The 26,081-nt window shown below is 46.1% G+C and overlaps 1 protein-coding gene across 4 annotated transcripts in view; it reads right to left on the reverse strand.

Annotated features, from left to right (window-relative positions):
• Positions 1-6,792: 6,792 nt before the first annotated feature.
• The window catches only part of DOCK6 (dedicator of cytokinesis 6), a 105,544-nt gene continuing 86,255 nt past the window's right edge, over positions 6,793-26,081 (reverse strand). For 3 of the 4 annotated variants that reach the window (XM_079959068.1, XM_079959067.1, XM_079959066.1), the window contains 8 exons: positions 25,657-25,788; positions 17,091-17,216; positions 15,012-15,101; positions 14,200-14,436; positions 12,184-12,327; positions 11,765-11,871; positions 10,132-10,299; positions 6,793-8,929 (listed from right to left, as the gene is read on the reverse strand). In XM_079959068.1, the coding sequence (XP_079815194.1) occupies positions 8,887-8,929; positions 10,132-10,299; positions 11,765-11,871; positions 12,184-12,327; positions 14,200-14,436; positions 15,012-15,101; positions 17,091-17,216; positions 25,657-25,788 (1,047 nt within the window). In that variant the 3' untranslated portion in view covers positions 6,793-8,886. Of the gene's footprint in view, positions 8,930-10,131; positions 10,300-11,764; positions 11,872-12,183; positions 12,328-14,199; positions 14,437-15,011; positions 15,102-17,090; positions 17,217-22,749; positions 24,242-25,656; positions 25,789-26,081 lie in introns of those variants that run through there. The other variant, XM_079959069.1, reaches the window with a different exon arrangement.

The raw sequence follows: 26,081 nt of genomic DNA on the forward strand, positions 1-26,081 counted from the left end.
CCCACTCACTGCCAGGAAGTCAGGATTAGCAATCTTTGTCTTTAAGTGCATCTTGAACATAAAAAGTGATGCATTTCACCTTATCAACGGGGAATCTTTGGAGTCCCTAAGGATATATAATTCTTTCCACATTTCCTGTTCCTCACCCCATCCTGTTGGCTTGGGGGGTGGGGTGGGAATCAGCTCTCTCTTCTCCTTATCTGTGCTCATTCCCTCTTTCCACTGTTTTTCAGCCCCCAAACTCAGATCCTCCTTCTGTCACTATCTGTAGCCACTCACCGCAAAAAACTGGGCTTTTATTCTCAGCTGTTACCCCAAAGTCTCCTCCTGGCTCTCTTCTGGTTCTTACCTAACAACTTTCCCAAAGCCAGAGTCATAGCTACCGTGCGGGGCGCTAGCTGGGGTTTTTTTTTGCCCTGGGTGAAGCCTCCAGAGGGGTACCATTGAGGCTCCCAGCCTGTGTGTGTGCATGTCCTGGTTTTGGGGTGTAAAAATGGCATCATGGGTGAATTTTGCTGAATTGGCAAAATGTCAGGGAATACCCGGATGGCAATGCGATGGAAAAAGCAGTGGAAACAGCTCAAAGCGCATAAAATCACTATTTTTGCAGGTGTCAGGAATTTTTACTTTTTGAAATATGGCAACCCTATCTGGGGGTGTGTGTGTACCAAACGGGGTCTTTTACCCGAATGAAATCAAGCCTAGATTTGCCTCTGCCAAAACTCTCCAAAATTGCTACCCAAACTCCCTTCTCCTTTTCTGAATCCCTTGTTCCAAAACAAGCAGATCCTTCAGTCTAATCTTCCCTGTTCTCTCATTCAGCCAACATCATCCCCGCCCCCGCCCCCCCCCCCCCGCATTTCTCTTTCCTTACTTTTTCTGTGTTTTCAGGCATGCTTTTGGAACAATTGTTTTTTAACTCTTTCCTCTGTTCAAACATCTTTGGTAAGTATGTTACTTCCCTTTTTGATACAATAAAAATTGACGTTTGATCTTTCTGTTGCCCTTGCAGTGCCAAATTCTGGAGCGCATCCAGGTCTCCACGATAAAAAGATTCCAAAATATTACAGACAGATTCGTGATGAAGGTTAAAGGTTATCAAGGGCCATAATGGCTATGTTCAGAGGCCATGTACTGCACTCTCGGGCCTGCTTATGAGAAAGAGGAGAGCTTATTTACATGAACAGGGACGTGATAAGTGAAGCAGGTGAATCCATTCACCATCTCTCAACCTTCCCACTTAGCACCCTTTGAAGTAGCCTTTTAGCAGCATGCTGATTTTTTAGTTGATTTTTAAAATTTGCACTAACATGCCTTTTCACCTACGGTTAGTTTTAAAATATTCAGAAATCCCGCACAATAGTGGAGTGGTTAAACGAAAAAGCATTTTAGCATACATTTTCAAAAATGGACTATTTTTAAATCCCCCAGTGTTCAATTACCATAAAAACGCTTTTAGTTTGTTTGGTGTTGCTGTTGTTTTTAAGGGAGGAAAAAAGGTTAAATTGCAAAACATTGCCTCCCTAAAAAGTGCTCCAGCAGTGCAAATTAAAAAGCGACTGAGATTGTATTGTGAAGTGAATTTGCTCTTCCCCACCCAGATGGGTTTCAAATATCCAGTAGTATGAATGAAATATAATGAGATGTACACAAAGGGAAGAAAGAAAAGAAAAAACCTAACTCTCCTCCACAATTAAGTGTGGAAAGTAAATTACAGCCCTGCCAAAGTCTCACAGTGATAAGGGAGAGCTAAGAGCCATTGGTTTGGTCTATCACCCAGTAACAGCCAGAGGGTTCTATATGTGATGGCTTAAGAGGAAGCAAGAGAGACCAAGAGCACACATCTCTACATGCTTGGTTTAGGCATGTGGAAAATAATCCACTTCTGACAGTCCTCCTCTGCTTGGCTTTTCGAAGAGGACATTTCCATCATCCACTGTGGGACAAAGGACCTTGCGGGAACATGTCCCTGTCCCATTCTGCTGTTGCAATATGAAAGGGTTCATGGAACAAGGTAAAAAGGTAAAGGACCCCTGGACAGTTAAGTCCAATCAGATGAGACTATGGGGTTGCGGCGCTCATCTCACTTTCAGGCTGAGGGAGCCAGCGTTTGTCCATGGACAGCTTTCCGGGTCATGTGGCCAGCATGACTAAACTGCTTCTGGCACAACGGAACACCATGACGGAAACCAGAGCACACAGAAATGCTGTTTACCTTCCCGCTGCAGTGGTACCTATTTATCTACTTGCACTGGTGTGCTTTCATTATTATTATTTTTTAAATAATATTTATTAAAGATTTTCAAATATAACAGAAAAAGAAAAACATCCAAATTTAAAACCTTATTTTCATTGGCATCTTTCCAGGACTTCCCCTCCCCCCCCTTCTTGTATTCCAATTCTTTCAAATAGATTCAACAAATTCTTACCCCAAATTTTAAAATTATTATCATTGGCCCAATTTTAAAAAAATATTTTCCCATCCCCTAAAATCGACCTGTTCCCTTCCACGAGTTCCCGTCTTTAATATGCAATACAGATTAAGATAAACAGAAAGATAAAAAAAAAGAATAAAATGTAATTTAACACCCTTTGGATTCCAAATTTCCCTCCCCCCTTTCCCGGTTGCGTTCCCAATGTCCATCAATGTCTACTGTCATCCTGGAGCTCCCACATCTAAACCACAGTCCTTCACCAGTCCGCTTTGCCGTCTTTTTATTAGTCTTTGCCATCTTTTGGTCATCTTTGGTTTCACATGTCCAATCTTGGAAGGAGTCTATCTTCCAACTTTGTCCAGTTCTTGTTATTCTTATTGTTCTTGTTGTTCTCTCTCCTCCTCTTTTTTTTTTTTTTCCCCTGCTCTCCTGCACAAATGTTCTAATTCCAAAAAGCTTCTAATTCCTCTGCAGAGGCTTTGTTATTCAGGAACAAAACATTACGTCAAGTCCCTTCCATTCTTCAATAGATAAATCTATTGTCTCCTTTAGTGTGTAGACCTCTGTAGACAAAATAGTGTTCCATTTCTGCAGTTTCCCAGGCGATAAAAAGTCCTATTCAAATTCGATGCCCACAATACTTGTAGTGTCCCACAGCTCCTCTAGAGGGATTATAGTAACTCAGTTTTCTTCCCGATCACACCCAACAGTCAAAGTAACTTATTATTCCTTGTTTTAAACAATTTATATCCAATTTGTAACAAATGTGACCAGCAAAGTCTTCGTAACAAAGTTCTCTTTTTGTTCTTCCGCTTTGACAGCTCCTTTGACAGCTGTCAAAACCTCTATTTCTCCTCTCCCGGCGCTCTTTCAGATCGCTCCCGGGGTTTCCGGGGGGGGGGGTTGCATTTTAATTCACATTCCACTTTTCTCCTCCAGCCCAGTCTTATAATTTTCCATCGCGAAGTTAATAACTTTATCAAAAAAAGGTTACACTCGATCTTAGTTGTCAAATCCTTTGCTTTAGCTCCTCTACAACAGGGGGGAGGCTGACTTCCTTTTTGCACCTCCCCCGCTCACTCTGAATTTAAATAGAATTTTTCCCCTTTTTTAATCCAAGTTCCAATTACTCACGGGTTATTCTTTTAAAGACCAAATTTTCAATGGAAGAAGTCAGCGCTCTCCGTCGAATGGCATGTGGCTTCGCTCGGCAGGGGAAGCGGAGGACTCACAGCACCACCACCCCCCCTGTCACCCGCTCCGCAGCCTTTAAAAAGGCTCCTTCGCGGGTCGGGGGGGCGCAAACGGTGCCCGCCGAGTCACCATGCCCATGGGTTTCAGCGCCCATGGTTTTTGAGGGTCCCCGCGTCGCCGGCGCGGTAGAACCCAGCCCCTGCCGAGCAGGCTCCCTCCGGAGCTCGGAGGGAGTCCGCCATTCGGCGATGGCGCCAACCCGGAAGTCCCACTGGTGTGCTTTCAAACTGCTAGGTTGGCAGGAGCTGGGACAGAGCAACAGGAGCTCACCCCGTCGTGGGGGTTCAAACCACCAAACCTCTGATTGGCAAGCCCAAGAGACTCAGTGGTTTAGACCACAGCACCACCCGCGTCCCCTGGTTTGTGGAATAAGAGGGGGTCAAAAGGAGTCCATAGTCCTTTCACCCCTGCTTTGTTTTTAATGCACAATTACCCCATTTAAGGACAAATCACTAATTTTAGCATTACCTCCTGTCCCCATTAGCAGGGAGTCACTGCAGTTACAAATTTCTGAGCAAAGGCCTTTGTAGTGGAAAGCTCACATTTCTGCAGATATTCTCTTATTCTCTCCCAGTGTCTAGACATGGTTGCTGGCGCTTCTGGCTTTTAAAGTAATTTGTGCGGGGGGGGGGGGGAGTAACACAGGTTGTGTGTGAACCCAAACAACTGTTCTATTCTGAGCTGCCTTAGCAAAGCGCTTCCTTCACTGTTCTGTTTTATTTCTGCTAAGATAATCAGACAAGGACAAGATGCTATTTTCTGCTTTTGCTGTAAACATCCCAAAGTCATGGGGTTCCCATTAAATGTTCTGGGCCAGCAATGCTAACTCCTGCAAGTCCCAGGAGGCCCTCCCCAGATATGAAAGCGTCCCTTCAGAATTACGCCAAGACATGGAAGGACCTCTCCAATTGGACATTGAGGTACTATTATAATAACAGATCCAGCCGTGGAGTACCATATATTTCCGCCTATAAGACGCCCCTATGTATAAGACACCCCCTATTTTGGGGGATTCCAATTTAAGAAAATGGGGAGAGATGGCAAAGAGCTGTTGAGCTTTCAGAGGATTACCCAGAGTTGCTGAGCTTTTTTGGGGGGTGGATTACCCAGAGTTGCTAAGCTTTTTTTGAGGGGGAGTTGCTGAAAATCGCTCACCCGCTCGCATTGCTAAATCCGCTCCTGTCTGTCCCATCGCCAACAGAAGCTGCAAATTGCACGCCCAACTGCCGGAGCATCAGCCAATCAACACCACAGATTGATGCAGCAACCAATAACAGCCATTGACAGCTGTGGCAGCAGCTAATCAAACGTCCACCCTATGCACTATCCATGTATGACACCCACTTCTTTGGAAAAAACCTAGTCTTATACACAGAAAAGTACGGTATTTGCTGTCCACATTCCCGACACACGAGAAGCCCCCTTCTGGGGCTTTGCCATTAGCCTCCTGTCCTTCTATTACAATTTCACAATTCAAGCGTTCTTAACGGGGATTTCTTCTTCCCTTCACCCATTTCCAGTTCATAATAGCTTCATATCAGCCCAGTTTTCCCAATGCAGCAAAACATCAGCTGCCAACCTGGGCTGTGGCCTGGATGCTCATTAAAAACAGTGAAGAGCCTCGTGGCACCTGTATACATTTATTATGGAATAGACTACAACCCATGAGAAGGGTTCATCAAGAAGTGTGATCCTGAGTTACAGGCATATGCATAGACACACTTTGTTGTTTCTAATGCAAAAAGCTGGCACAGTTACTGCTCTGGAAACCATGAAAGCACTGAAGTGCCATGGATGGTCTAGTGTGATTACAGAGCCCACAGTGTGCCAATAGGTTTGCATGGTAGCTTCAATGATGAAAGCTCCCCGTACTTTCTTTCTTTTCAAATTGCCTGTGTTACTGCAAGACACCAGGTACCCCCAGCACTCGCCTGTGGGATTTCCTGTTGCTCCCTTATCTTTGGGCTCAACTCCTGCATCACTCTCTTCTTTCACTAGCTTGTTGGCCAGATGGTTTGCAAAAGCCCAGGCACAATTGCAAAACCAACCCATGGTCTGCAAACAAGGCCCCACTGAGCACCAGCTACGCCTTTGCCCTGCACCTGGGCACCAAACCCACACTGTTATTGGGAAACTTTGTCTGTAAGCTAGATCTTCCACCTTGGGATTCAAACTCTTCCCATTGTAACTGTCAGCCCTCCTGTGCCACGTTGTTGTTTTGTTTGTTCCTGGACAGCAGAGTACTAAGGTGGTACTTGGGAATGCTTTGCATAACGCATGCCTCTTCCATGTTAGTTTTTTTGCTTCATACGCCGCCTCCTCTCTTGGCTTCCTTGTTTGCAAATGCCTCTCCTCAAAACAGTTTCTCTGATTATTTTTCTAGGCCCCTGAATGCCCCATCCTTGGCACTGCAGCACTTGTGATTCAGAAGCATTGGTGCAGGAGGGCTAAAAGGCTGCACTAGAAATATAGCCACAATCGGCACCTGGAAAATACACATAGCCGAAGTTAAGTGTTTGCACGTTAAACAAATAAGTAGCTATCCTATTTTTAAAAGACATATTAAGGCAGCCCTGTTTAGGGAAGTTTTTAATATTTAATGCTGTATTGTTTTTAATACTTGATTGGGAGCCGCCCAGAGTGGCTGGGGAAACTCAGCCAGATGGGCGGGGTATAAATAATAAATTATTATTATTATTATTATTATTATTATTATTATTATTATTAGATAAATGTTTGGATTCAGAGCCATTGAGTTTTGTCAATGGCAGCAGAAAGGGTGTTTGTGGTGGTTAGAAAAACAAGTCTGTCAAAACAGAGAAGGAACAGGGATTAGGGGACAACAGCAGCCCTATCCCAAGGGTGTCCTAAAATTTCAAAGCACAAAGCAAACTCTGCCCATATCCGTGGGTTCTTGCTAACAATGAGGACCTAAAACTTGACCAGTTCAAAAATGGAAAGTTGGGTTCTCTGGATTCACTAGGCTCTTGGATTAGTTCTTGTATTCTGAAGTTTATGGCACAACTGTAGCTAATACAAATTCCTAGGTGACATGAGTGTGAGCAAATGACACAACCCTATTCATTAATAAGAACAGAATCAGTCTCTTTGGATTTTGTTTAATGGCATTATAAATAAAATGTTTACAAACTTCTCCACCAAGGAGCAAGACATACAGAAATCAAATCTCAGCTGCCTACCATTGGCCTGGCCATAGCACAAACGTAGCATTTACCATGTCCAGAATATCTGGCCTGGAGCAAGGTAAGAGGAGTGGAACTCTGATCCAGAGAGAAAGACATTTCTTAAACATGAGAACATGACATTTTGAATCTGAACTGTTGCAGTTTTGGTTATAAGTAAGCAACTGAACTCCAGCACTTAGCTCCTTTTGTCTTCCACTGTTAGGAAAGAGCACCAACCGTTAATTATTATTTTTTTAAAAAAGGTCTTTGGGTGGTTATGTGAAGGGGGTTACTGAGCAAGGGAGAGAAACAGTGGGAAGTTTCACCTGTTGGATTGGTCCAGTGCCTGTACGAATCTACAAAAACCAAAAAGGAGAAACTTGGAACCGAATCAGCACCGCTTACACAAATCTGTTTGTTCTAGCTTGTTTTGCTTTCACCAAAAATGATGCTAAACTGAGCAAGGGAAAAAAATACTTAGTCCAAATCAAGGGAGTCCATACAGAAATATCATCTGGATTAATCCTATGTATGTGGATGAAATGCTCCCCATTGCTTTCAAGTAAATCTGGATTTACTCTCTCCAGTAGTAAAAACACAAGAGCATTTTGCCGTTGCCCTCGATCCTCAAATCATCCCCTATTAAAGAAAGCAGAATACACCCATTTCTCCCAAATACACGTCGCTCTGCCACTATGGGCAGGGGCTAATCACTACTCCCCCAGGAGAAGGATGTTCATTCCTATAAGAGTGAGATCAAAGTCTAAACTCAACTCGAGCCTGCAGCGGTGATTTTCCTTCACTACCGCTTGCTTGGGAAGGTGGGGGAGAGGCACTGACGAAGGTGAGGGATGCTCACAGTTCATTCATCCTCTTAACGAACAAATGCACACACAACCCCTCCCCCTTGGCATTTTGGGGGGCGGAAGGAGGGGAACAGAACTCCTCTGCTCACTCTAGAAGGCACTGCTGTGATCAAGTGTGCGTGCAAATACTAGCCCCTGCCTCCGAAAGGGTATAGCAAGAGACATGTGAAATAGGGAAGGGTCTTTGGCCCATGCTGCAAGTGAGGAAGCTGAGGGTCCCAGAAGGCAGTTGGCAGAAGGCCATCACTTGGTGACCAGCTACATAAAAACCGGCAGTCAGGAGCTCCTGGGAAGGGGCTGGAGGGAAGAGAGGAGGAAGTATGGGGTCAGGATTCCTGGGTTTCAGCCCAAGCACTGGGTGGACATATCAAGCTCTTAGTGCAAGAGGACTTGTTCACCTCCAAAGGTGAGAAGCGAACCCAGGTGTCCTAGGTTTCAGCCCCCTAACTCAACCTCAGAGACCACTGCCTCTCTCTCTTCTCCCCACCCTCTCCAGTCAGGAATGGGAACAAGAACTTGGTCCTGTCATTCTTGTTGATTCATGAACAAATAGCTGGCAACTCTATGTGGTTGGTAGCCAAAAAGGGGAGTGTCAAAAACGGATCAGGAGAAAGGGGGAAACCTAGGTTTTTGGGCTAAGCCCAGCTGTCAAGACAGAAGACAAGACAGAATCCACAGTGGGTGGGCCTCCAACTGCAACCATACCCAGAGTTTCAAATCTGGCTATTCTTTGTGGAAGTCAAAGGCCCATGAGAGCAAAAGCAAATCTTCAGTTCATTAGGGAAGAGGATCTGCAGATGGTCTCACAGCTGGGGTGCTTCATCGAGAAAGCTGTGCACTGCAAGGCTTCCTGAGGGTGGGGCACAGCCCTGAGCTGCACAAATGTGGGAGCCAGATCACTCCCACCGCCAGCTCCCACAGAGATGTCTCCTTCCTCTTGAAGTGTCCGACTGGCCCACATCCTGGAGAGAGTCTGGAATGACATGGAAGCGTACTCCAAGTCTCAGCGTTGGCCTCCCAGAACAGAGCAAGCAGCCTGTCTTCCTGCTTGGCGGCAACCCTGGGGGATGCAAGGCTCAGTAGTTCCCTCCCACGAATGGTCCCTGCAGTTTTTCAGGTGGTCCGTTCCAGCGGGGGCTTCCCTTTCTAGGCTTCAGTCTTCCGCAAACTCAGTCTGCTGAAGGAGTTTCTGGCAGGAGGAAACAAGCACAGTGCAAGACTCAGAAGAAGAAAAAGCATGTTCTGTAACTGGGGATTGGGAGGGAACGATAACAGGAGGGCAAATGGCTTCATCCTGAAGGTTCAGGCAGATAAGACAGTACACATTTACTGTCCAAATCTAAGTCATCCTGAATGGATAAAAGCCACACTAGTAAAGCCTGAAGCACAGCTTCCAAAAAACTGCCACCTTTATAAAAGGTACAGAGCAAGCTGCCTATGCCAGCTCAAAAACCACTGGTCCACTTAGTTCAGTATTGTCTAAACCACTGAAGAGTCAAAGCCCCAAGGTATTTACACCTTAGAATTGGAGTGGGGTGGGCAGACAGGTGGTCCTCCAGATAAATGATGTTGGAATCTAACTCCCATGTCGAAACCAGCATAGCCAATGGCCAAGGATGACGTGAGCTATAAGTCCAGCAACTTCTATAGGCAGAGCCGCTGGTTAGCAAAACCTGCTAGGCTGAAACTATGCACATGAAGGAAGTGTCTGCACCAGCTATGTGCCGCAGTGCAGTATACTTGGGGGATGGGGAACGGCCCTTCAGAACTGGTGTACAGGATTGTGGGGACCCCAGAGGTTTTTTCCCACTGTGCTGGTGAGCAGATGGCCCTGGGCTCTGCCTTAAGAGGCTGGCTGGGGTGCCCTTCTGGTGCCTTCCAACTCTATGAGTAGGGGCTGTGAGCAAGGACCAGGACCAAAACTTCCTTTTCCTAACAAACAAACAAAAACGACATAAATGGGATAAAGGAATAAAACCAACATTTAGCAGAAATTGCGGATAGACTTCCAGGTTCAGGAAGGAACATGTCCTTTAAAAAAAAATGAAATGAAATGTATGGAGCTCATGCTGCACTCTGTGTTTTCTTTCCAGACATCCGGGCAAAATCCCAACAGGAGCTTCCTGCCCTGGGGAGCAGCACAAGGGCTTGGGGAGGTGCTTCCAGTCGATGGTGCCATGTCTGCAGAGAAACCCCAGTAGTCCCTTCTAGGCTTCTCATAAAGATCTTTGCTGAAGGGGGAAAGACAGAGGCCAAAACGACGAGTAGGTGGCCAGTGGAATCCTGGCAGCTGTCACCACCAAAGTTGCCTGTGTGGTCTGATCGAAGCATCTTCGATCTGAGTCTCTGCTCACGGCCTTTTTCGGAATCTGTGCAACAAGTTTCCCTCACCTGTGTGCAGAATGGGGGGCCAGAGGGGTGTAGAGTTGAGGGATCTTGCGGTTGAGAAGCGGGTGCAGGGCTTCCTTGAGGCGCTGGTAATTCCTCTCCAGCTCTCGGAGAAACTCCCGCTGGTCTGGTCCAATCAGCGTCTTGTTCTTGCGAAGGGCATCTTCACACCTAAAGAAAGAGGGCAGCGAGTAAGAGGTTCGTGGTGGAACCAGCTCAGGGCTGGTTGTCTCTCACTCCAGGCACAGACTCCAGGTATAAAGTGCTGAAAAGCAGACCATCTAAATTTCCTTAGTTTAAAGAGAAGCACAACCAGGAATTAGAACTGTCAATCCTCTGGACAGAGGGGAGCTAGGTCTGTTCTCTGCCACAAGAAAACCCAAGACCATCCTCTCTGCCACAAGAAAACCCAGGCCTCCTCAGATGATTCTTAAGCTGCTATCCTATGCTCACTTACTTGAAAGTAAGTCCCTCTGAACTCAGTGGAACTTGCCTGAGCAGATAGGCAGACAATTGAACCATTAATAAACTATAAATAACATCTTCATGTTATTTTTAAGCATTTAGAGGCTTAAAAATTACAGGATATTCTCTGAAGGCACCACCTTTTTAAAAAAGAGTGGTCCTTCTTATTACCAGCTATTAAACTGCTCTGGAAGTGGTTGCAGGGGGCAGAATATACGTTATCCGATTCAAGTAATGTTGAGTATGCTGGCAGTCAAAACATCCTCAGTTTGTCAAGCTTCATGCTTTAAGGTGCTGGTGAAACCACCATATTGATTTCTACTGATGATGTGTTGTGGTTTTCTTGTTGGACTGACTGATTTTAATGTTTTTAAATGATTTTCTGGATTCTTGTATTTTGTTATTCTGTTAAGATGCCTTGGGGCATTTCACGTAAAGGGCAGGATACTAGTCTAATGAGAAATATAATATAGGCAGCCTGCAGGTGCTTTCCGCAGTCTCCCCCTGCATTGACAATTAAGGAATAGGTAGCTTCATGAAAAATAATCCTACTTTCCCACCCCCCTCGCTCAACAAGAATTGCACCAAGATCATGCAGCTGGATGGCTCGGTTGGTTACAGTGCGATGCTGGTAACGCCAAGGTTGCAGGTTTGATCCCCATAAGGGACAGCAGCATATTCCTGCATTGAAGGGGGTTGGACTAGATGATCCTCAAGGTCCCTTCCAACTCTATGATTCTGTGAATACTAGTGGGACTTGTCACAGATCAAAGTAGAGAACGAAACAGGAGCAAAGCCCCTTCCTGTTCAATGGCTGATGTGTGGGAATGGGATAGGAAGTAATTTCTAGCCTAGCCCTCCATTTTCAAAGCATTCAGCATAAATTTAGACATTCAAATCTCCTGGAAAGAAGGTAAGCTAAATTTCCAACAGCAACTTCACATCCACCAAGATTCAAATTGCGACAGGAAGCTCTTGGCAGGGTGTTTAATTAAACACAGCAGGATGCCAGACAAAAGCAGCCACAACAAAACGTACTAATAAGCAACCTCAATTCTCTGAAAAGGCACTTGAAGCAGAGCAAGATTGAGTGGATATATCCATGTAAGGGCATTACAGGCGGAAAAGGATTTCAAGCTACAGATTCAGGGCAGGTGTGCTTGTGCAGTACCTCTTGGTGAAGTCCTTGAAGCAGAGCCTCAGCTTATTGTGGTGTCGGTAGAGCTTGGGGTCTTCGGGGATCTCAGCCAAAAATACCTGCGCCACCTCCAGAGGTCCCTGGAACACAAGGGCCTTGGGGTCAAGGAGAAGTCCTCCTACTGCCCTCCACATTGATTCTGACTCAGTAACTCACTCTTAGCTATCACAATGGCACCAAGGGTCTCCATCCTGCTTTCAGGCTCCCTTCCCCTACCCTCTACTTCTGTGTTAACCTGAACTCCTTACCCCCATCAGACCCAGGATTAATTTCTGTTCTCACCCCACACCTGTGATCTGCTGACTCCACAGTCTCAAGGGGTTTGCTACTCTGGCTGGAAGCTTCCCTTTCCCCCCAAATCGATCACTTATTCCCATTCCGTGGGCAACTACCTGGTTGACTATGGTGCCAACACATCCTTGCAGCACCATCTGCAACATCTTGGCATCAGGTGGATCTTGGTGGGTGGCAAAGGCCAGCTCCTGGGTCTTCTTCTGCATGTCCTCTATGGCCACCTCTATGGGAATGAGAATAATCTGGGGAGAAGAGACCAAACAACAGAAACATGGCTGAAGCGTCAGGAGATGGGCATGTGCCATTCATCTAAAACCCCAAACAAGACATTCTGGGCCCAATCTAAATTCTGCATTAAAAAAAGGGGGTCTCAGTTCTGCCAACTGCAAAAATTAAGCAAATTGAGTATATATACTGTACATGCAAGTCTCACTTAGCAAATGCAATACATTCCCAGGAAATTGAGCATTCATATAATAAGAGCATTATGGGAACTTTTCAAATTTGTGATCTCTCTACCCCTCCCTACCATGTTTTTTTCCTAAAATGGCTGCAGTCAACAAGCAAGAGAAAGACAAAGGAAAAACTGATTTGTCCAATCTCTCCTGATTTTGATTTATCAAAATTTGCTCTCCATTGGCTCCCTCCATGCAGTGACAAACCTTGAGGTCTCAAATTTCAGCAGTGCCCCGTGCGATGCCAAAATTCAGTGGCCCCACCTCCTCTTGCCTTCCATTCTACATCATAATTGCAGCACCCCCTGTGGTACCCCTGAACCCAGTGTGACTGAACTGGTCGCGCTCCCCTAAATCCGCCTCTGCTCCATGGTTTCTGCCTGGAAATGGCAGGCGCCAACCAGTAAAGCATAAACAAGCAAGGCAGATGGTGAACTCTGGCTGTTCGGATATCTGAATCAGCCATGCACATAGCGAGGTCTGGGCATGATTCATTGTGTTTCGATAAGTGAATTTTGCACAATGAGCAAGCAGATTGTGGGACTCACATGTATGCTTAGAAAGTTGAGGTCATTTTAATCTGTTTTATATTTTAACTCTTGTATGCTTTAAAGTATAGTTACATTTTCTTCTTTATTTCACTGTTTTATCTTTTGTAAACTGCTTTGAGGTTGTTGTTGTTGTCTTAGTAATATAATCTTTATTAAGAATAACATGAAACAATACAAACAACAAATAATGGTACTGGTCACCAGAAACAAAACAAAAGACAGTCATAATATTTGTATGGCAGAAAATAATAGCAGCGTGTTAAGTTAAAGAACTATGCTTTGGGGTTTGTCTGTTTGTTTTACTATCAAGTGGTGAATAAATTCCATGAAATATAAACAAACAAGTAAGTAACTAAGCAAGCAAGCAAGCATGGCTTCTCTTTTATAATTTATTCTGCAATGTTTATTATTTATTTTGAGTTTTGTCAGTCTCACAAGGGGAGTGGGGAGAGACATTTTAGCAGAAATGCTGGATCCCACCCCACTGGAAAACATGTCACAGTTTTTCTGGTTTCTGAGATTGCGGAATGCATTGCTTACAAGCTCAGGGACTCAAAACGTGCTTTTGAATTTTTTTGAGATTCTTGCTTAGCTGAATTTTTTCACTACTGTCAGGGAACTGCCATCAGCTCAGAGGTGAGAGGTGGAAGGGCAGTTGTGTTATAGGGAACCTCCGAAGATCTTGTGAAGCAGTTCCAGTGGGGAGGAGGTGCAGAGACCAGGAGATGCTAGGGAGAGCCTCAACACGGAGCCTGAGAAAAGCGGAGGGGAGGGAAGTACCCCTTTGCCAGCGGCCAGTCTGCGCAGTAGGTTTCGGGTGCAGAGTGGGGGGGGGGGAGAAGGATGGGGGTCACACGGCTGTTATTCTGGGGGAGGTACAAGGACTGGCTACTCCCAGATTCTGCTAGCGACTAATCCAAACATGAACTTGCGACGCTCTGCACTGTAAATAGTTTGCACTAATAATAAAGCTGGAAAAGACAGGTTGGAGTCCAAGCAACCACACCACCACCTGACAACTACACTATTTTTTTATTTCTGAGAATTGTAGGCCCCGCGGCCCTGCTCCCCATTCTCATATGCCTCCACCCCCCCCACCCCAGAGTACCTCCTCCTTGTGGATGACATTGATGCGGGTCTTGATGTAGGGGAAAGCGTGGGAGGTGGTGAGCAGAGTCTTGCGCTTGAACTGCTCATGCAGGTCGCCGTGCGCTCGCCCGTCCAGCGTGAAGGGAGTACAGAACATGAAAGTGCGCAGGTTGTAGTTCTTGTCAAAGTATGTGACACGATCCTTCAGCTCATACGTGTCGAAGAACGGCTCCACGTAAGTCAACTGGATGTATGCCTGGGGCAAGGAAGACATCAAGGCGGCAGGGGCAGTCAGTAGAAAGCTGGGGCAGCATCACCTCGTTCTCCTCTGCCGCACAAGGGGTCTGCTTGTCCTGACTGTCATCTAAGCTACCAAACACACTGGGACCAACTGACTATGGGAGAAAGCATCTCTTGGTGCTGCAAAGGCTGGACTACAGATAAAAATGACCTTAGCAGACTGCGGTAATAAAATGCCTTTACCTGCTGCCAAAACTATTGCTATGGCATGGGTCACGCCATAATTTCAGCTTCCTATGAACAAACCAAGGGTTATGGAAGTAGTGGGGAAATAAGAACCTATTTTAATTGTGATATACGGGGCTGGGAGAAGGAAGGTGGCCATTTAGCCTAGAAGGAATAGCATGCATCAAATCTTGTAGAGATCTCTTTCCTTGCTGAACATGAGACACAATCCCAGACCACATGGGGCAGAAGTCCCCCTCCTCCGTTTAGTTATTCCAGCCCAACAAAATATGCAGACTAGTCCCTCAGCAGTGCCTGGCTTGCTAACGCAATGCACTCCCAACACATGATAAAGAGCGAAACTACCTTGTTAGGATCCAGCTTGGCTTTGTCCACAGGGTTGGAACCTTTGATGATTTCTACCATTTCATGCCCAAAGCGCTCAGTGTAAAACTCCTACAAAGGGGAAAGGATACAGGGGAGTTCGTCAGAGCATGACAAAAGGGACAGAGATGAACATTTGGGCTTCTCCAGCCACTGAGACCAAGGAAAATTCCTTACAGCTATCGTGGAGAGAGGCTTATTCTGCACTTGCTTCTGAAGGGCAAACCAGAATTACCATATTTTTCGCTCTGTAAGACACACCAGACCATAAGACGCACCTAGTTTTTGGCGGAGGAAAACAAGAAAAAAAAAATTCTGAATCCCAGAAGCCAGAACAGCAAGAGGGATCACTGTGCAGCGATCCCTCTTGCTGTTCTGGCTTCGCCACGCAGCTTGCATTTGCTCCATAAGATTTAGGAGGGAAAAAGTGCGTCTTATAGAGCGAAAAATACGGTATGTGTGTTTTATTAAGCATGCACTAGCCAATTTGGGTATAAAGAAGGGGTAGGTAGGAGTCCTTTTTCCTATCAAAGCGAGTGCATGACAGAAAGCCCACCTCTTTCCCTTCCCAGCTCAGACCCAGGCTGGGGGTGAGAAATAACTTAAAGCATCTGAGTGTGGCAAGCAAGGCTTTCAGTTTCCATACCACATCACGATGCTCAGTTTGATATACAAAGGAGACTCTACCACAACTATGCTATTTTGTCAAATAGGGAAGGATGCCTTTAAGAGACATATGCTCTCCTTGGTCCTCAGAGTAAATGGTGGGAAAAGCCCCGAGGACACGATGATCTGCATGGACAGGTGCCATGAATCAGCCCTGAGAAAGCAGGCAGCCGCCTCCACCAGAGCTGACTCCAAAACCTCTTCCCTTTGGCTCTGCTAGGACTACAGCTGAGCGACACCTTTGCCAAAAGCCACAGCTGCCGTGGCTAAAGCGAGGGAGCTTTTGGGAAGATGGATTGTGAAGGGAAAGGGTTGCGCACGTGTAGGAGGGAGTGTGAGTCTTGCTTGTTGTAAGTCACAGCTTCCTCCCTCCTTCAACACTGCTTTAGCTAAGTTAATTGCTGTACCATTCTTGGCAAGACAAGGAGAAGAGACAGGTTGAATCCATGCAAATAGAGGGGTCAAACATTAGCAGAACATCCCACCCCAACTAAGTGCAAACTCTTGCAGGTAGTTGAGAATAAAGGCCATTATTTCACATATGATGGAATCCCCACATGGAAATGTAACTGAGCTGAGTGCATCTTTCCTTCTATCTTCCTTGGCTCCCCTGGCTTTCATTGCCTTCCTCAGTGTCTAATTTGAGTGCCTCTGGGCAGCAGAATCTATATTTTTAAATTGTTATTGTGTAGACCACCATGTACTCTGATGATGTCATCTAAACAACAACTTGTGGGTTCCCTCCACGTAGAATATCTGAGCTGCATACATGTGCTTGAAAGCCAAGCCTAGCAGCATCTTCTCAGCACATTTATGCCAGGTATTTTTGACCTGTCCATCTCCTCCATCGTCCCCACTTCCGCCAAGGAAAATGTTGCATTACTTCTCTATTAGCCTTTTGGTGCCTGTTATTATGATGACTATTTTGATTATTTCATTATTAGGCTGTCTGTCAGTATGTGTTTTACCACGTTTTTATTGTGTTTTTTATAACTGATGTTCTGTAATGTATTTTTAATGTTGTACACTGCCCTGGGACCTTTTCATAAAGGGTGGTATATAAACTGAATAAATAATAAATAAAGATAATAAATAAAAATATTGATGAAGACATTCCTCTTTCAACAAGTCTTCTAAAATCTTTATCCTAGTTGGAATTGCTTTTGTGACTGTGTTTTAGACTGCTTTTATATTTATAGTTGTTGTTGTTTTTATAAAAAAGGTTTTTATATATGATTTATTTTTAAAAAGTGTTTTTTATGTGAAACTGTTGTATATGTAAGTCGCTTCGGGATGCTTCATAAGAAGCACTTCAATAACGACATAAATGACCAAACCGACTCTCAACCTTCATGCTTGATCCATACCTTTTTTCAAGGATGTTTTAACTCTTACCTCAAGCCGGTGAGAGATCTCAGCCAGCTTGGTGATGGAGGGTTCCTTGTAAACAAACTCTTGTTCATCCAAATCCCCAAACTTGCAGCCATAAAAACCAACTCGGAAATACGTTCCAAACATTCTCTTAAGTGATCTGCATGGTAAGAGTTAAGATAACCGCGACACAAATCAGGCAGGTAACTTGAATGCTGACTCTAAAGCCCCAGTAAGCATGGCTTACTAAATCAACCACCAAAATACCTGCCCTATTCCCAACCACTTCTCTCCCTGGAGGCTTCCATATGCACTATGGGTGAATCTGGTGCTTGAGATCCAGGAAGCCTACATTAATGTTCCCACTGTCATTGAGTCCATAAAGAACCAACTCAATGACCACTGGGTTTACAATGTGCTTTAGAGATCTTTGCAGGTGCTTAAATCACAAAATCTGCACCTGTGACCCCACCTGAAATACAGCTGCTACAGTTCTAGAATCTCCCCTGAAGCCTCCACCCCAATTCCTGTACAGTGGTACCTCGGGTTACAGACGCTTCAGGTTACAGATGCTTCAGGTTACAGACTCTGCTAACCCAAAAATAGTACCTTGGGTTAAGAACTTTGCTTCAGGATGAGAACAGAAATCGTGCTCCGGAGGCGTGGCAGCAGTGGGAGGCCCCATTAGCTAAAGTGGTGCTTCAGGTTGAGAACAGTTTCAGGTTAAGAACGGACCTCCGGAACTAATTAAGTACTTAACCCGAGGTACCACTGTAAGGTGAAAGTAGTTCTCCTTAATACACACACAAATGAACCAGACCACTGCTCCCCAAGACAAAATTTCAAGAAGTGCACTCCAACTTACCAAATCAGGCCAGCAGGACCACAAGCAGATGGCAAAGTTGAAAGAAAAGCAAAATAAGAAAAAAGAAGTTAGAAAGAGTACGGCAGCTACTGGAACACAGCAACTGTAAGGGCGGGTAAGTGGAGGGCAGCTGGACTGTTTCCATTTATTTTTCTGTTCTACAAAGTTCAAAATACCACCTCATTTCTAACAGCCGCTGCAAGCCCTACGACTGTGTGCAGAAAATTCTCTCCAGCGATCTCTCAGTTGTACTGCAGAATTATCATTACCTGCTGTGTGCTATTTTCCCCCCTCTCCCACCATACTCCCTGTCCAAATTGGTCTGACAGGTCTCTGCAGCAGGAGCACAACCTGATACACCACAACAGGTGTTTATACTGCCATGACTGGCACCCACAATATCGCTGGGTGATGAGAGGCACACCCTTTCTATACTGATACATGCAATGCCCGAAGAAGTTGTGCCAGCTCCTCTGGGTCTGGAAGAAGTAGGCGCAATTAAGCAAAAGCATTCCCTCTCACAACTACAGTCGTCAAGGCATTGCTGCTAGATCAGGGCTACAGCCACAGCAATGGTTAGGAGGACCTTGCTTCCATTTCTGCCCTAGAAATGACTGCCTGCACGCAGCCCAAAACTGAATGAAATTGCCCCCTCCACAGCATCATCTGTATTTCAAACACGCTCTGAGCATCTGCTTGACATTTATGGAACCACTTCTCCTGAAAATTCATCAGAGTCCTTTAAGAACAGGCCTGTCTTACCCATAGAGGCTAGTGGGGCGGGGCACCAGGGAACCAAGTTCTGGAGGGCGCCAGGCGTGAGTCTGGAGAACACCAAACGAGCGTGCTAAGTGAGCGAGGGTGCGTGCGCCGCTCCCGCCGAGTGTCAGTTCAGGTTTTTCCCTTTTAGCCTGCAGCCCCCAAATTCTGCGGGGCGCCAGAAGGATAAAAGGGAAAAAACCAAGCCGATGCTCGGGGAGCGACGCACACACCCTCGGTCGCTCAGCACAGGCCACCTCGCTCAGTGTGCTGCCTACCGTGGCATGAAGTGGCCAGTTGAGCCAGGAGGCCCTCCAGCCGCCACCTGCCTCCTCCAGCCCTAAAAAAAGGTTGAGAACTCTGGGAGTGGGGGGGCGCTGGAGGGATCTTGGCACCACAACGCCGGATAAGCTTAAGATAACCCTGTTTAAGAAGCACTAGGTGGCTGAGCTGGAGCTGTTTAAATCACTTCTATTTTAATGTTTCTGAGATATTCTATTACCTACCTCGAGCTTTCAGGGCAGTGGCAGGAGGACACCAATAAGTGGTGTCTTGGGGCCCCCTCCAAGGCAGGTAGCTGGCTTAGGGACCCACAGACACTCTCATGCCTCCTCTCCCACATCCAAATACCAGCACCTTTCACTGCTGGACTCTTCTATGCATAGCACTTTCTCTCTCTCTCCCTGGAAAGTGCAGGGAGATCTGGGTTTGGGAGGCTTTGACACTCTACAAAGATCTTATGCAGACTTGTCTGCTAAATTGCATGGTGTGCACATGGGGAAATGCATTAATGATGCACACTATGCAACAGAACCCCACATAACTAGAACTAGACCCAGCTGCTGTGCCTCAAGGCTCCCTTAGGGCCACTTCCTGGCCCCTCTGCCACAGCCTAAACTGAGGCTGTTCCTGATCCCCTGATTCCTTGCCAAGCAAAGGCATCAGTGGGCTTTAGAATGGTGTCTTCCATTTTCAGGACCACTTCGGATATTACAGAGCGCGACGGAAATGTTCAGAGCGCGATGTAAGAGTGTGTCTGCTCTGCAGTGGTCATATAGAATAGCTTCACTGAAGTCCAAAATGAAAGCAAAGAAGACTTGCATGGTAGTTAAAGATGGACCAGCCTTCTCCACTATTCGTGCATCTCAATATCGCCACGTGATAACATGCATTTTCAGAGCACAGGTAGGATAAAGTTACTTCAAAACCAGTGCTTGGGGGGAAAGAGAAAGTTTGGGTAGATTTCCCCGTGGTCTGTATGCGCTAGAAAAGGAAGCTGTACTGGTCTCAGAGGTAGGCTGTGTCAGCTAACGTCTATGCCAAGTATCCAGGCCTCAGTGCAGGCAAGATTTTAATCCAGTGGCTTGAAAAGCAAGTATCTTGAGCTGAGGGACCAAGAGGTAGGTAGACAATTCAACCAAAAGGACAGAGACATAGCCAGGTAGCATCTGCTGTAAGTTACCCAGACTGATGGAATGAAACAAACTTCGAAGCAAGCAGTGACTTGGGATTAGCTCTCCAGACTGGCCCTGATCCCTAAAGACCTGGAAGATTTTGGTATGTGGAGTTAGCATCCCCATATGGACCACCTTTAATTCTCTTATCTGTCCAGTGACAGTAAGAAACAAAGAATTTATCTACTCGGCTCTTGTTCTGAGTCCCCACAACACCCAACAATGCAGTGTTTTTGTGATACTAAGAGGCTTAAAACGAGTGACGCTTCCCTTGTGGTCTATCTTTTCAATGGAAAATCAGTTCTGGGACTGGTAAAAGCTAACAAATACCAAACAGGTTAAGAACGTTAAGAACCTCTATTCCTAAAATCCTTTGGATCCACTGTAGAGGTGCAGGCTACAATGTCAACACAGCACTTCACTGCCAAAAACCCCCATTCCTTCCATTCTTTCACACTCTGCATGTTTGTTTTGAGTGGGGTGTGTGGGTGCATACATCTGAACACACACAAAACTCAGGATTGGGGTGCTGCTCTTAGTAATAAGACACGCTGGTGTACAAGTGTAATCTTTAAACCAGATGAAAGTTCTGCAAATGCACTAAATTTGCTTTGAGTATTTTAGTAGGCGAAGATAAGATTGCTGGATGAAAAATACTGAACTGTCTGGGAAGAGGCCTGCCTACTCAGGGAAGATAATGCTTTGGGACATTTTAATTTATATTAAAAAAGCCAAGAAAGGGATGTGGATAAAGAGTACCCCCCCCCCCCAATCATACTACACTGGAACAATCCAAGCTGAATACTGGGAAGATTCAGGAGAGACAAACGCAAGCACTTCCTCACACAGCACATACTGTAGTTAAATCATGGCATTCACTCCCACAAAATGGGGAGTTGGCCACCAACTTACAATGGCTTTAAAAGGGGATCTGACATATTCACAGGGAGTAAGGCTATCCATGTCACTAGTCATGATGGCTATATATTATCTCTAGCATCAGAAGCTAGTATCTAGTCTCTTAATGACAGTTATTATGCCCTGCATGGGAGCCTTCTTGAGAGTGGCCCCAGCAGGCTTCCCTCTTCAGAACAGCTTTTAAGCACTGTTATTACCCAACTATGGGAGGGCTGAACTGAATGTGATTTGAGCCATTCTGTACTTTGAAGTCGTACTTTGATGTCTCCTTACTACATATATGTTTACTGCCTTGGCTCTGGTAAAGAGAAGTGCACATTGTAAGTCTGGGTGTAAATTTTCAAACAAGCAAACAATTTTATTATTTGCACTGCATTTTCTCAACCTGCTTAAATGGATGGCACCTGGTGCTGGATCATTTATTAACTTTGCTTGACAAAGGACTGCAAAAGTAGAAGTCACAACGACCCTAACCTATTACCTTAACAAAACCCGGTTATCCACTTGTGGATCTCATTATAGAGAAATACTTCTGAGCATACACTTCCAGACCCCCAGATCATATGGGATGCAGGGGGCAAGCCTCTGGGCAGAGGTCACGATCCCTAAGCAGCTGTTTTGAGAAATGGGGATGGGGAGAATAGAATGGAAATGGCAGGGCAAGAAGAGTATGGCCAGGACAGCTCCTTCTCTCCACCCAACAACTGAAAGCAGTGAGTGAGCAGCAGGCACAGAGCTCTCCAGTGCACACTATGCAAGGACCCACCAGCTGACGGAGATGTCATAGAGAGGCTGCAGGAAGGGCCTCAGCAAAGCAGCTGGAAGAGGAGCATGGACAGCACCAGCTGCAGGATATGTGGAAGGGGACAAAGGCTAGGGGCACAAATCTGCAGGGTGAGCTGGACCAATGGGACTGTAGCTAAGAGTGATGCTGGCTACCTGCCTGCCTCAGTCAGGTGTGTGTGGCTCTGGCGGTGGCTGGGAGCCCTCAAAAGGAAGGAATGCCACTCCCAACTATGATCTAAGGCAGAAGTTCTCAACCTGAGGGTCCCCAGGTGTTGTTGGACTACAACTCCCATCATCCCTGAGCTCTGGTCTTGCTTGTTCAACAACATCTGGGGACCCACAGGTGGAGAAAGGCTGATCTAAGGCATTTATAGAGCTGTTTTCAGACCTCACAGAGCAGTTTAGATAAAAAAATGATTTTTTAAATGATAACAAATAAACATTATTTCATAAAATAGAGAAGGCAAACCACTGCTTGTTGTTGTTGTTTATAAAAAGTTGCTTCTGCTTCTTTCCCTCTCCTCCGTGGGCAAGATAGAACATAAAGGTAAAGGTACCCCTGAGCATTAGGTCCAGTCGTGATCGACTCTGGGGTTGCGGCGCTCATCTCGCTCTATGGGCCGAGGGAGCCGGCGTTTGTCCGCAGACAGCTTCTGGGTCATGTGGCCAGCATGACTAAGCCACATCTGGTGAACCAGAGCAGCACACGGAAACGCTGTTTACCTTCCCACCGGGAAGGTACTTGCACTTTGACGTGCTTTCGAACTGCTAGGTTGGCAGGAGCAGGGACCGAGCAATGGGAGCTCACCCTGTCACGGGGATTCGAACCGCTGACCTTCTGATCAGCAAGTCCTCGGCTCTGTGGTCTAACCCAAAGCATCACCTGTGTCCCTACAGATAGAACATAGGAAGCTGCTTTATACTGAGTCAGACCACTGGCTCATCTAGCTCAGAAATGTCTGCACTGACCAGCAGCAGCTCTCAAGGATTTCAGGCAGGAGTCTCTCCCATCCATACCTGGAGATTCTGGGGATTAAACTTGCCGCTTTTTGCTTGCAAGCCAGACACTCTATCATAGAGTGATGGTTCTGCATAAGCTCCTGGCGTGGCAACAGGAGAAGGAAGGGGCCACTGGCAGCAGCTGGAGGGCAGTTAATAATAAATAACAGGCAAGGGCAAAACATGCTGCCCTCTGCAAACCTGTGTTGTGGTGTGTTTCCTCTCCACTGGAAGACTGCCAGGATAGTGGAAGGACAAAGAGCTTGGCAGCACAAGCTTTTTCAAAGGGGCTGAACATCCACAGGTGGCACACACTTTTTTTTTGCTTGCTTTAGGTACTCTGCAGCACAGAAGCAGTTTAGCCTGTTCAATCTGCATCGCAAGATTCCTAGTTTCAAAGGATGGGCTTCTCTTGAATGGGGAGTCTGGCCACCTGTGCTTCCTGCTGAGAATCTGTAGTACAGGAAGCTGCCACTCAATAGACACACTCCAAAAGCAAAAGAAAGCACCCTATACCAACTGCAGTCTTGGCACAAGGCTTGTGAAAATATGAATGGAGTTCCATCACTTTAGTCATGGAACAAACTGACCAGTCCTAGCCTACACCAAACGTATTAACTGGAGGGGGCCCAGAAAAGACAGAGAGGGCCTTTGGGGTCTCTGCAGACAGGGTCATGTCCATTCTCTTAGGCATTCCAGTAGGATTCTGCAACACAGTGGTGCTCCTTTCCCAGATGCTAGGCCCTCATCTACAATCTTCCTTATAGCAAAACAGATATGTCTCATACAATAAAAGACTGTTTTGCTGCTGCAAGATACAGCCTCCACACGTCCAGCAGGCCTTTTGTCAGTAGCCAGCCTCTAACATTTACAGCAAACATTATTCGTAAGAGTACTGTAGTGTGCAGGATAATGGCATAGATTTGGAACTATGATCCTGGGTGAGACCATGAAACTGCACTGTTTCCATCTATTTTCCCTGAGGATTGCTGCCATTTTGAGGCACGCACAAACATTTGCCTTGCTCAGCCTGCACAAGGAAAGTTCAGGGGCTCCCACTCGGGTGTCATTATCATTGATTAAATTTCCATATTCCCTTTCATCCAAAGATCACAGGGCAGCTCACAATATAGAAACACAAAAATATGTACCATAGCAACAAACAATAACCACCACCCCCTGACAAACACAAACACACACACACACACACACACACACACACACACACACGAGTTTAAAAGTTGCAGTAACTGCACCAACAATGCCAGCTAGAGGAGGAGTTTGGCCGTAAGTGCACAGAGGAGAGTGGAGATTACGGAAGCGACATGCACACTCACACAAACACTGACACAGAAAATGTAAGACATGATGCAGCCTACCTCCCAGCCAGAGGCCTGATTGACAGGACGGAGAGGACAGGAAGGGAACAGAGAAAACAGGAAGAAGAAGGTGGTTATTTATTTGTTTTCAAAACTCAGCACCCGTCTTGTCACAAGCCGACCACAGGCTAGGCCCAGGCATAACCCTGAATGGCCACAGTCCAATCTGAACATAACAATTCCTGTTCTTGTGAGGCATCCCAACCACTGCCAATTTCTCGAAGAAGCAAGCAGGAGATGGCACTATAATCCTAGCTCATTTCAAAGTGTATTCTACCATCATCTGCAAGACCCAGCCACAAAGACTAGCACACTGCCAACCTGAGACCTTGAACACAACTTTGACCTTGGCCCAGGAGGGCAGGGAGGGATGTTTTGGTTTAAAATGCCACCTGCAATCAGTATAGATCCATCAGCTCCCAATAGCTCTTTTCACCTTTTTTCAGGGTTGACATTTGATGGAATATCCAAGTGAACCCTGTAAGAATCTGGAGCTCCCTGTTTAGCTGTGATTACAAGAATAGAGAGTGGTAAGTTCTGGCTTGGCAGCATCCTCACTAGGCTCTAATCCTGTATGGAGCAAATCCTAGAATTCTGGACTCCTGGCTGCTCTATACCGAACCCATACTGGGCACATTCCCCTCTCTATGATTCAACAGGGGGGGACGGGACAGGCTATGGGTTCCAGTTCAGCAAATAGGGGTGCTGATGCTTTCCTCATGCTGTCACAAGGCCCTAGAGGACTTTATAGACTCCCACTGCAACTCTCTGTCTCAAAGCAGGACTGTCCATTCAACTGAGTGCATAAAGAGCACCTCCACTATGAACATTGCCCACAGCATCTTGATTTACAGTATGCCGAAGCTCAGAACTCCCATGCCACAGCCCACAGCCCCAAAGTTTCCCCTGCATAAAGGTTTCACATCACGTTTTCTTATTTTGACATGGGTAACGAAATGAAACGTGAGAAGGACTTAGGCAACCATGGAGGAAGGAGAGCTTATGCTGGCTCTCTTACTTCAGCCATCGCCCTAACAAGGCATTGCAAAAAAGGTCTAGAGACCAGGAGTGGGGAATCTCAGGCCCCAGGGCTGAATGTGACCCTCCAGGAATCTATATCGGGCCCTTAGAACTCTTCCTAGGACATGCCCCCTCTCCCCCGGCCACACCCCTCACTGGCTTTTGCTTCACACTCCAACTTCTTTTGCCTGGCTGGAATATGTCATTGAACCTTTTGATAGTCTGGATGCCAGAGACAGGTGGGTGAATTATGTATAGAAACTAGCCCACTGTACAAAGGTAAGATCTACGTTTACTGCCTCCAACTGCACCCACCTCTTGCCTGCGGCCCCTGGAAGAGAATGTGGCCCCTGGGGGGGAGAGAATTTGGTCATTGGCTTGAAAAAGGTTGTCCAAGAAGCTGCACTCACTTGGCTCGATATCTTGCTGAAGGCATCCTGCAGCTTGCCATGCAGCACTGCCAACTTCTTGAAGTCACGGTTGGCTTCATGGATGGGGATGAGGATCTTGTAGACCTCGTTGACAGCCTCATAAAGCCCACCCTGAAGAGAGCGAGAAGGAATTCAGAAAGTCACTTCAGTCCTCAGGAAAGACCTAACATGGGGCTGCAGGGGGTAAGGCAGCTGGACCACACACGGCTAGAACCTCACAGAGCCCCCAGTCAAGGTGGAGGCCTGTTTGGAAATATGCAAGCAGAGCTTGCCTGCAAAAGGTTTTAACTTTCATTGGAAGGCAATTAAGTCTCTCCTAAGGGATGAAGCTTTACTAAGTCTGCAATTATTATTATTATTATTAAATGAATTTATATACTGCCCTATACCCGGAGGTCTCAGGG

The sequence above is a fragment of the Podarcis cretensis genome, assembly GCF_951804945.1.
Source record: "Podarcis cretensis genome assembly, chromosome: 17".
NCBI lineage: Eukaryota > Metazoa > Chordata > Lepidosauria > Squamata > Lacertidae > Podarcis > Podarcis cretensis.